The 10,882-nt window shown below is 32.2% G+C and overlaps 1 protein-coding gene and 1 pseudogene across 2 annotated transcripts; both read right to left on the reverse strand.

Moving 5' to 3' along the window:
* Positions 1–1,215: 1,215 nt before the first annotated feature.
* On the reverse strand, positions 1,216–5,188 carry LOC7476807 (protein NCA1). Of its 2 annotated transcripts, none has more exons than XM_002297666.4 (8): positions 5,020–5,188; positions 4,556–4,843; positions 4,214–4,445; positions 3,727–3,872; positions 2,577–2,664; positions 2,342–2,488; positions 1,810–1,959; positions 1,216–1,720 (listed from the first exon to the last, which is right to left on the reverse strand). In XM_002297666.4, the coding sequence occupies exons 2-8, from the start codon at positions 4,825–4,827 to the stop codon at positions 1,664–1,666; spliced, it is 1,092 nt and encodes a 363-aa protein (XP_002297702.2). In that variant the 5' UTR covers positions 4,828–4,843; positions 5,020–5,188; the 3' UTR covers positions 1,216–1,663. The 2 variants fall into 2 exon arrangements, with proteins under 2 accessions (XP_002297702.2, XP_024452406.2); XM_024596638.2 differs by lacking the exon at positions 5,020–5,188 and adding an exon at positions 4,924–5,010.
* A 2,465-nt stretch (positions 5,189–7,653) lies between these two features.
* LOC127905295 (cytosolic sulfotransferase 15-like) lies at positions 7,654–8,918 on the reverse strand (annotated as a pseudogene).
* Between the last annotated feature and the right edge of the window lie 1,964 nt (positions 8,919–10,882).

Raw genomic sequence — 10,882 nt, forward strand, 5'->3', positions numbered from 1 at the left:
TACTAGAAATTATTACAATCCATGTAGGACGGACAAGCTTGCATATTATTTAGACCCACAACATTAATATAGTAGCTACGGGTAATTGTTTTGACGAGTCCAAAACGATGTTATATTTGCTGAATATATTGCTCACCTCCTCACAAATTGATAGTAATTTTTTTTTGTTTTCTGATATTTTTTTTGGTTTCAGTTTTATCTTTTAATAATGATTTTATTAGAATTGAGTTTTGTAATTTATTTCAATTTATTTTTTATAAAAGTTTTTGGTCTCATGACTTTGATCGTGGGTCTGACGGGTTAATTTTGGGTTGACTTGAGTTTTTTAAATTGATTTTTTTTTCAATTTATCATTCAATATTGGTTTGATTGAGAATTGAGTTTTATAATTTATTTTAATTTGTTTTATATGAGATTGTCTCAAACTCATGATTAGACTGTAAGTTAACTCATGCTTTAATTTTTTATTGAGCATTGAACTTTATAGTTTATTTTGATTTGATTTTTATATTTTTATTTTAGTCTCGTAATTTGAATTGTGAGTTTTGTAGGTTAACTGAAGTTTTTTATCTTTTTTTTTAATTGATTTTTTTTTCAATTTCATCCTTCAATGTTGTGTTGATTAAAAATTGGACTTCAGAATTTATTTTGATTTATTTTCTATGAAGTTATCGTTCTCATGATCTCGATTGTGGATTTAATAGGTTAATCTGGGTTGATTCAATATGTTATCTCAATATTTAAAAAATAATAATCTTGAAATTTTTTTAATCAAACTATATTTTTTTAATCAATTTACCTATAAACCTACCAAGTTGACTGGATCATATTAGATAACCCTCACATAGTTTAATTTTTTTTCTTATTAGAAAATACATTTACGAATATTTTTTTACATTAAAAAATTACTCTAACCCACCACACAATCAATTATTTAGTAACAATTAAAGCAAAGAACTAAATATATGTCTGCTGTGTTTTTAAAAATATTTCTTTTAAAAATATATTAAAATAATTTATTTTTCTAGATTTTTTTTATTTTTAACATAAAAACATCAAAACCAAAATATTAAAAAAATATCAATTTAATATTTTTTCAAGCAAATAAAACACTAGAGACACAATATTACATAGCGCCAATATTGCTGGCACAAGTCCAAAGAATATTGGAGCCAACAAGCCTGCAAATTTAAGCTCAACGTATGTCGATAAGTGTTGCGTACAAATATTTATGTGCATTCCATTAAAATAACTGGGACGAGCCCAGGAAGTTACTTTTGTTCACAAGGAAAAAATGCATATCAACAGAGTTAAAACAAGGAGTGGAAGAACCGTATTCGCACATCAAAGGCAGCGCTCATCTGATCCATGGCTATAAGAGATAAGTGTCGCACGAAGACCACTTGCAGGTAACATTCTTGAATTACTTGTGTAATACTAAATCCAGGTTGGGTAAATTTGCAAAAGAAATAGCATGGGATATGGCCACCACCCATGCTCCAGGTCTGCCTCTCCTCAGAAAGCTTTTGAATCCATGGATGATTGCCATTGTTTGCTCGACCGTGCTTATTACAAATAAAAGTTAACTCTCCATATATACAGAAAAAAGGATTATCTTTGTGTTGATTGATTCTCCTCTGCATGATATCAGACTCTGGGAAGTTCAGCCAGACTGTTTCTCTGCGAGTTGAGTGTTAAGAAATTCCAGCACTGAAAGACGCTGCGATTGCAAACTAATTATCAGTCACTTGCTTAGGATCTAGATTCCAGATAATTATGATAGTTAACAAGCCCACATAGAATGCCTACCCGTTGCTCAAGGCCAGCTTCCTCAGGCTTTAATGTCAAGGATTCCAACAATTTTATGGCATCGCGAAATCTATCCAGTGCAGCATCCTCGTTACCAATAGTCCTGTCCACATCGGCAACTTTTGCAAGGGAAACAGCCACATCCAGGGTCTGTAATTAAAGGATGGATAGAGAATATTAAATACGAAGGAAGCCTGGAAATATGAAGCTTCTCAAACAAGCATAAGCACGCATGCTGTTTTATCACATCATTGTGGATTGGAAAGAAAGACGAGTACAAGGCTCGTGTCTTATGCTTTCATTAGGAAGGCAAGCATGCAGAGAAAAATGCTCTTTATAGAGTATCATACAAAACAGTCATGAAAAATCTCAAAACTGGGAGGCCATGGTCCCTCTCATTGCTATACAAGAGTCCACCTCCGAGTCGTAGAACGTATCACAAATCCACCTGTACCTCAAGTCCTAGAGCATGATAAATGATAATAAACAACGTAGATGGCACGTGCTAGGAGAAAAAGAAATGTATGCTGACCTGGGATGAAACACTAGGATGATGTTTGATGGCATCACGTCGCACATTAAGAGAACGGATATAGTAAGATCTTGCAGCTTCCAGATCCCTGTCATAATATTTGAGATCTCCAATTTTATTAAGTGAAACAGAAAGTGTATGCATGATCTGCAAGGAAAGAATTCCAAAAGAATTAGGGTTGGGAGGGTAAAATCACGTCTACAATAACAGGCACCAACACTGGTGAAATTTTAACCTCCAGATCGGCTGCAGGCAATTTTGATAGGAATTCTACACTCTCTTCAAAGTAAGAAACTGCAGAGCCAGCATCCCCCATTGATCGACTGGAATAGACATGATAAGTAGAGATTTTAGTCAAAGTAAATTAATGAGGACCCAACCATTACTTTGAAAGAAGACATTGAAACCCATAAGAATTTTTTAAGAAATCAGCAAAACATACTGATTTAGAATAGATAGCCTCTAATATCGGTTGCATGTCCTTAAAACTATCATTTACAAGATCAGATTCCTTTGTCTACTCAAGGACGTGACAATCCTTTTGAGTGTGAAAAAGATGATTCAGGCTTGGTAATTCCTAGTTCATCGGTGCAAACCATGCTGCGGGTGTTATTCCAGCTATAAGTCAGCAACGTCAACAATTTCATCAATGCAAAACCATGGTGCAAAGTAGCATTGCAATAACAATTTAACATCTTTAATCAACTTGTCCATCATATAATTGTTTATGGAAAATGAAAAGCCACTTTGATGGTAAGGAGTTGGTTCTTTAGGAATACTTGGATGACAGCACAACCCATGGAAAGAACGCTCTTAATAAATGAATATAGTTCAATCATTTCATCATCTATTCAAAAGTGCATGGGTTCCTCAACTTCTTTTAGTGAAATTGAGATAGATTGTTTTTAGAAACATATTTTCATTGCATCGAGGTTTTAACCATGTGAAGAGTGTCCTTATGTGAACATCTTTTTTTAAAGCAATAACTTTATCTAAATAGTTTGATGCTTATAACTTAATCCAAATAGTTCGGTGCTTATAAAAAAAAAATTCAAAATAAATATATGATCTTACTGAGAAAAAAACTTGTTTTCCCCAGCCCCATTTCAGTTTCAATTTCTCCATTCAATTCAACTACATCTTAATACCATATGAGAATTATTTTTCTCCTTAACTTTGTCCCAAACTAGTTGGAGTTGGCTAAAGGAATCCTTTATCTCAATTCGCTAGCCAAATTCAGATGTTGCTGTTTAATCCTTTTCATTCTACCGTTGTCCTTAAACCATTGTGTGCTTGCTCCAACAAGATTAGCTTTCCAAACACAAGAACTTGCAGCATATAATGAGTTGCTAGCAACAAACTAAAGAGAAAGAGAGATGACAGACCAGCAGTCCCCAAGCATTCCCAGCACTGCTCCAAGCTGTGAACACAATTCCGATGTGCTCCCTGCTATTTCTATCTGACCTCGGATGTCTTCTGCACAAAGACTCAGTCTTGATCTAGCACTTTCCACATTCTGTGCACGAAATGCCTACACATGAAAGGTCAAAAAACAAGAGAACAGTCAACTAGAAGTTGCAATAACAACTAATTAGACACCAACCAAGAACATAAAAGATAGTTGAGGATAAGTTCTAAACTGGAGAAGAAAGCAGCAGAATGGAAAAGAAATTTATGAGAAGCTTTCCGCTAATATAGAATACCTTGACAATTTTGATGAGGTAATCGTATCTAAGACAAAATAACAATGTTGATATAAAAAAGTTTGGTCGAGTATTTCACTCCTATGGATAATCCCAAGGAACCTAAAAATAACATCTATTAGAAGGACAATGGAAACTCAGAGAAGGTATGATAACAAGCTCAACTCACCCTCATGGCTTGTTGCACCAAGAAAGCACCTCTCTCCAAAGAAACATCCTCGTATATCACCTTTTTATTCTCACCTACTTTCCCCTCTTTATCCATGTCAACATGGGACCTCTTGATTCTAGCATGACCATCAACGAACCGATCAACTACACTCTGGAGATCCGTATCAGCTTCAATCCTCTCAATATCAGCTCCACACAATGGACAGTCCTTGAATCGCGAAATACAAACTCTAATCCAATAAAAAGAAACCGATTCACAAACATTACACAAACCACTATGAAACACAGACAAAAGCAAATAAACATCATAGCATAGAGTTTCATTCTGTCATCTCCTTACTTGCAATAAACATGAGAACATGGCACGCATTTACTACAATCAAAAAGAAGTGCCTGGCATATCATACAACTATGCGGTCCCAATTTAAATGTCTGAGAATCATATCCAAAAGGGCATTTCGGCGAAACGGTAGCAGATGCACCAACAGATTCTTTCTTTGCTTTCCCTCCTCCCTCATGCTCGGCCGCATGTTTTTCCGGACATTCCCCTGGTTTTCTTGATGACCCATCATCAGGCCTTGAAGCTTTCACAAGAGGGCAAACTGTGGTCATCTTGGTAAATCAAATTCTGCATCAAAACACATCAAATTCACCAAAAATAAAACATGGGTTTCAACCAAATTGAATCCAAACAGTTAAAAATCAAACCCTTTTCCATTAAGGAGAAATTGCAATCTACCAAATATGATTATTCATAGCAAAGCAAAACAAATAAAGGAAGACAAGGACAGAGAAACAAAATACCAGACTTAGCCGTGACACTAGGGGTTGTGAGTATTTCTTTCTTCTTTTGAGCTGCTTTCTCTTTCTCTTTCACACACCTCAAAAATCTACCCGATCGTCTTGAGTATAGAAAATTAGAAATGGAAGATGTCAGCTTCGTTCGTTCGTTCGTTCATTCATTCATTCATTTATTTGGTGTTTTTTTAATAAATAAGTACAAATCAGCCACGGTGTTATTTCTCAAATGTGGTTTGAGGATTTTAGATTCAAGTAGAAATTAAATAATTTAAATATTATTTATCTAATTTTTATCTAAATAATATAAAAAAATCCTACCACTAATTAAAATGAGGAATTTTTTAGATTTGCAAATCATGGTAAAAGAAGGTGTGATTTACTTCATAAATAATTAATTAAAAATTAATCTCGCTAATATCTTTCCTTTTCTCTTTAGCAAGTATATTTGAAATAATTTTTTTAGGAATAAGAATAAATTAAATAAATGATGTGTTTTTCTTACTCGAGTTAAATGAATTCTATAATTTTAAATTTTAAAGCTTATTTTATATGAAAAAATTCAATTAACAAATAAAATCAATTCAATTTACTAAAATATAGTTGAAATAAATTCTTGTAAAGAATTGGTTCCATTGTTATAGTCTTCAAATTATAAAGAATTTCAGTTATCCTATAAATTATTTAACTCTTACCTATTTCTTTTATTTTTCCCTTTTTTACACAATTTTTGTTAGATTATAAGAAAAATGCCCTTTTTGTGTAAACACTAGATATATGTAATCATTTAATTTAATAATGAATACTATTATATGTTTTTTTTTCTTCAAATAATTATGGTAATCTCACCAATGCATCTAAAACATTACGATTATTTATCAATGAGTGTCTGATGATTATTTTTGCAAAAAAATAAAAATAAATGCGATGAGGTCTTGGATTAAATAGTTTTGTTGTCAAATTCATAAAACAAATTATTATCATGTAAAAATAGATGTTTGGTTTTATATATTAAAATTGTTTGAGAGCGTGGTAGATATTGTTTTTTAAATTATTGTATTTCTTGAAAATATATTAAAATAATAATTTTTTTATTTTTAAAATTTTATTTTTAACATGACAAATAAAAAAATCTAAAAACACAAAAAATTAAAAACATGATTTAATTGTAATGCCAAAAAAAATACAATAATATAATTCTATATGATCTCACGTGAAAGACGAAGAAACATGCTTTGTCAATGGAAATGATAAAAAAAAATAAAAAAATTGAGACATTTTATGTGATACCATGTGTAGACATATTTGAAACAATTTATGGTTGCTAATTTTCTACAAATAATGTATACGAAACCCATTTTTCAAAAAAAAAAAAAAACTCTTATTTCTAAAAGAAAAGTGAATTTCTGGGGAATTTTAGAGAAAATATACAGATTTTGTAAATCCATAAATGGTGTTTTTTTTTTTCACAAATCAAACGTTAGATTTGCCCAATGAAGCTGAAAATTGTATTGATACAATGACATGTTTCATAGTCTGAAGACTGGATTGGAATAATGCTTATAGTTTGGGGACTAACTTGTAACTATACCAAATTGCAAATTATTCCCATCTTTGCGAGTTCAGTTAGGATTAAGAGCTATTAAAATGGTCCCTTTATTTTGAACACCTTTTCAAGACAAATGCTTCTCTTTAATGTTTGTCAAATCAAACTTTCTAACTCCAATTATAAACGATTTAAGCCCCATCATTCAAGGTTCTAATCAACCGAACTGTCTTGCGAATTGTACGATGTAATAATTGTGAGGAGAGTCTCGAATTGTATCTAACTGAAGGAAAATAAGTTTGTTTTGCCAAATTAAAATAAAAAAGGATTAATTTGATCAAACTTACAAAGTAGAGGTATCATACATGACCTTCAGGATGAGAACGTTATGGTGGTTCTTAAGCGTTCTTCGTGGCTGTTACCGGTGAGTTCGAAGGCCACTACGCAACCAAATTATAATTTGTTGATAGAGGAGGGAGAGACTGTTGATACTTGATAGGATTGCAAAAAATGATTATCTTGTACCCAAGAACTATACTGCAAAAACGTGATAAGATTATTTATGAAGTGAGAGCTCTCAAGGATTTAGGACTCAAACCGAATGCTACTGTTTTCATACACGCTCTTAGAGTGATGTTATCTACCGGTGAATCGACTCGGAAGAAGAAAATTGAGGTGATGAAGAGTTTGGGCTGGAGTGACGAGGAGATTTGGCATGCTTTTTAAGCGAGATCCTTTTATCTTGATATGCTCAGAGGAGAAAATCAGGGCCGGGGTGGATTTCTTGGAAGATATCCCCACCGGAAGCAGCTACTACGTACGGTTCAGGATGAGTTGCTATCCAGTGACCTTTCTTGAAAGAAAGCGCCTGTCTATCAAAAAGAAAAGGAAAGAGGATGAAGGTACGGAGGTGGGGAAAATCACGTGTCGAGCAACAATTGCAGATGGCAGATTACGTTATCTATCTTGATAATATTTGTGAAATTACCTGTCAAATCCGTTAATCCATCTACAAATGGACGCCTAATTGAGAGGTAAAACATGAATTTTCATAATCCTTGAGCAAATACTAGTACTGGGCTACTATTCTGTGGTTGATATGAAGAGCCTTCTCAATAAAAATCTTCGGTATAAAAAAAGAGTAAGCAACTGAAACACAGGCTCGCGCAAAACAACACAAGTTCTGATATTTTCTGAAAAGATCAAGGCCAAGGAAAAGCATAAAGTTTAACAGTGGCGATGCTAATTTGGTAGTACTTACTGAGATAATTTGAAGGTTAAACCAGATCCATCCAACTTTTCTTCCACGATCTTCCAGAAACGTTCAGCCATGGAAGGAGTGAGATGATTGCCCCAATCTCCCACCTCTCCTTTCCTGAAGAAGGCACTATTTGAAAATCCTGAAGAATGGACACCATTTCGGTTCACTTCCAAATCCTTGAGATTGTCAAAACTACACAATCTTGAAATTTCTTCAATAACTCCCTTCTTTCTCTTCTACCTCGGTGAAGGGAAAGCCCAAGAACTCTGCTAACCTCTTCAAGTTCAAGATAATATCCTCTTTCAGCTCCTCATACTTCAAAAACAACACCTTGTCTGGTCTTTCCAAGCTTGCTTTCCAATAGCTCAACATACTATTCCAAAAGGGTCCGTGACTCTGAACACCGCGACATATGTTCTCGAAACATTCATCAATTGATGATAACGGTTTTGTGCTGCCTGACACTATGTTTCGAAGGAAATGAAAATAAGAGACAGCCTGGTCCAAAGGATTCCTACATATGTACACAATTTTACAGTTGGAATCTCTGATGGACTGTGGCAGAGACGTGTAATGTGTGTGACAAGCAAGGATTCTTGGAGGAGGAAAATCAAGATCTGGGTTCGGGCTTTTCAAGTAAAGATCATTCTCAAAGAAGGGCATCAGTTCACGAGGTGGGGTGGTGGTCAGGGGACTCTCTTTGGGACTGTAGCGATCTCGGTTTACAACCGAGAAGGTGAGTGCCTTCAACCAAGTAGTAGCTGACTTTGGCAAGCTTGCTACTATTATGTCGGTGGCTTGTGCCCTGAAGTTTTGTTGAAAGGAAACCACACCTCTAATGCAGTAGGCTGGATACCACGTATCATTGTAAAGAAGGAGGGGAGCGCCATCCCAGTCTTTCCCACGAGGAAGGTTGAGTACAAATTCTTGGAAACTATCTTCATTGGCTGTCTCCATGAAATTCATGATGGATGTGTGAATCACAGCGAGGAATGGTGTGTGTTTATATATATATATAAACAACGACTATATCAAAACCATGAAATCCAAGAAAGGAAGCTCAACTGAGATCTTGAATTTGTTCTAATAATCACGAGTTTGATTATTTTTTTTATGTATATGTTAGCTGTATTATGTCAATTATCAAACATTATTTTTCTCATGATAAGAGGCAATCATCATATTTGATATATCTGTTGTTTTTATTTTAATAAATATAAATATTTGGGCTAATTTATATATATTTTGATTAATTTTATAAATTTTACAATTAATAATTATATAAGCTTATAGTAGTTTTGAAAAGATTCAAACTTATATTTATTGAAAAACAAATCTAAAACCTCATCAAGCTTCCTTTCAGGGTTTTGATATAGTTGTTGTTAATATATATATATATATATATATATATATATATATATATATATATATATATATATATATATATATATTGTTGAAATAAATAAATAAATACAAAACTTCGATATTTAATTATACATGGTGGCAATCATTGTTTTTTTAATATGGTTGATATAGTTATTAATATGGTTGTTGTTAATAAATTTTTAAAAAGTAAAAAGGATATTCAAGAAACATCTATCAACAAAAAATACTAAAATTAAATAGAATGGTTTTTCTGAAGTGAAATACTTGTTAATTTATATGTTTCCTGTTTTTTGTTCTTACTTTTTTTTCATCAAATTAATGACCAATTCTTTTGAAATTATTAAGGAAATATGGATTCTTAAAAAATGGAGCGATCTATTTTTTTCTTTTATTAGAAAAATCAACCTTTTGATTTATCATTCCATTTATTTTTGTAATATAATTAATTAAGCATGAACAATATCCTTTTGTTTCAATTAAAAAAAATTCATGATACCCAAAAATAAAACTAAAAATAACATGAAAAATAAGAAAGATGAAGCTTTAGATAAAGAAATGTATTTTTTTTACTTAATTTAAGTAATTTTAGTTTTGACATATTTTAATTTTTATATTTGTTTTTAATTAAAAAAAAGTATTTCTCCATAAAAAAAACATTAATAACAAAAAAAATCTCAACAAGAAAAATATATTTTTCTTTGAAATTTAAATCATACAAGTTTTTACGAATATTTATTATGTATAAAATAGATATTCAACAAAATTATTGAAACTCCTTAAAATATAAATTCTTACCATCACAAAATTAAATAAAAATAGTTTTTGAATATATATATATATATACACACACGCAAGCGCACTTCATTAAAATGAGAAATACTTCATCATAATTAATTAAAAAACAAAATGACAAGGGGGATTCTGTGCAAAATGCATTGTGAATTCCCTCACGTAGCATTGTGGATAGGTACCGTTCATAATTCAATTGTTTTTTCTTTTTTAACTTGGCCTTTATTGGACCAAATTACAAGTTAATTTGTTGGGGATGGTGAAATTAAAAGATAGGTGAACAAACTAAAAATCACATAAGAAATAGGCGGCTTTAAAAAGTCTAGGCACAATATTTATTATAATCTCTATACTTTATGAATTGTTGATATTTGGTCCCTTTAATTTCCAAAATTAAAGGAAAAAAACAATTATGATCCCAAACTTTATTTTCTTTATTTTTTAGTTTTTAATGTGAGAAAGTGACAGAAAGTCATCTGAATTTAGCGCTAGAGATAGAAAATCTCTGTTTACACTGATTATGGAGACCAAACAGGTTAAAATTGATGTCAAATTGTTCATTTTAATGAGGGGAGCTCAGATTAGTAGCTTTTTTGCCTTGAGATTGCAAAGAAAAATAGATCTAATCTTGGTAAGGTTTTTTGTTTTGATTTGATTTTGAGTTTTAAGATGGTTTTTTGGGGAGGTTTTTTAGGTCATGAATGAGTTTATCAAATTACTTATAATGTTTTTCTAGATGTTTTGGGTTAAAAAAAAAAGGTTGAAAATCCGGGTTTTAGATACAGAACACCTTCAGCCTGTCTTCTACCCCAAATGCAAAGAAAAAGAAATCCAGATACGGGGTCCATAACAAAATGGGCCAGACGGGCCGACTTAATTAGCTTGTC

This window comes from Populus trichocarpa, chromosome 1 (genome assembly GCF_000002775.5).
Source record: "Populus trichocarpa isolate Nisqually-1 chromosome 1, P.trichocarpa_v4.1, whole genome shotgun sequence".
Classification (NCBI taxonomy): domain Eukaryota; kingdom Viridiplantae; phylum Streptophyta; class Magnoliopsida; order Malpighiales; family Salicaceae; genus Populus; species Populus trichocarpa.

Coding starts and splice junctions, on each gene's coding strand:
- LOC7476807 (XM_002297666.4), bottom strand. CDS start 4,827: ATGACCACAGTTTGCCCTCTTGTGAAAGCTTCAAGGCCTGATGATGGG. Junction 4,446..4,555: donor TGTTCTCATGTTTATTGCAA/GTAAGGAGATGA, acceptor TTATTGGATTAG/AGTTTGTATTTCGCGATTCA. Junction 1,721..1,809: donor AAGCTGGCCTTGAGCAACGG/GTAGGCATTCTA, acceptor TTGCAATCGCAG/CGTCTTTCAGTGCTGGAATT.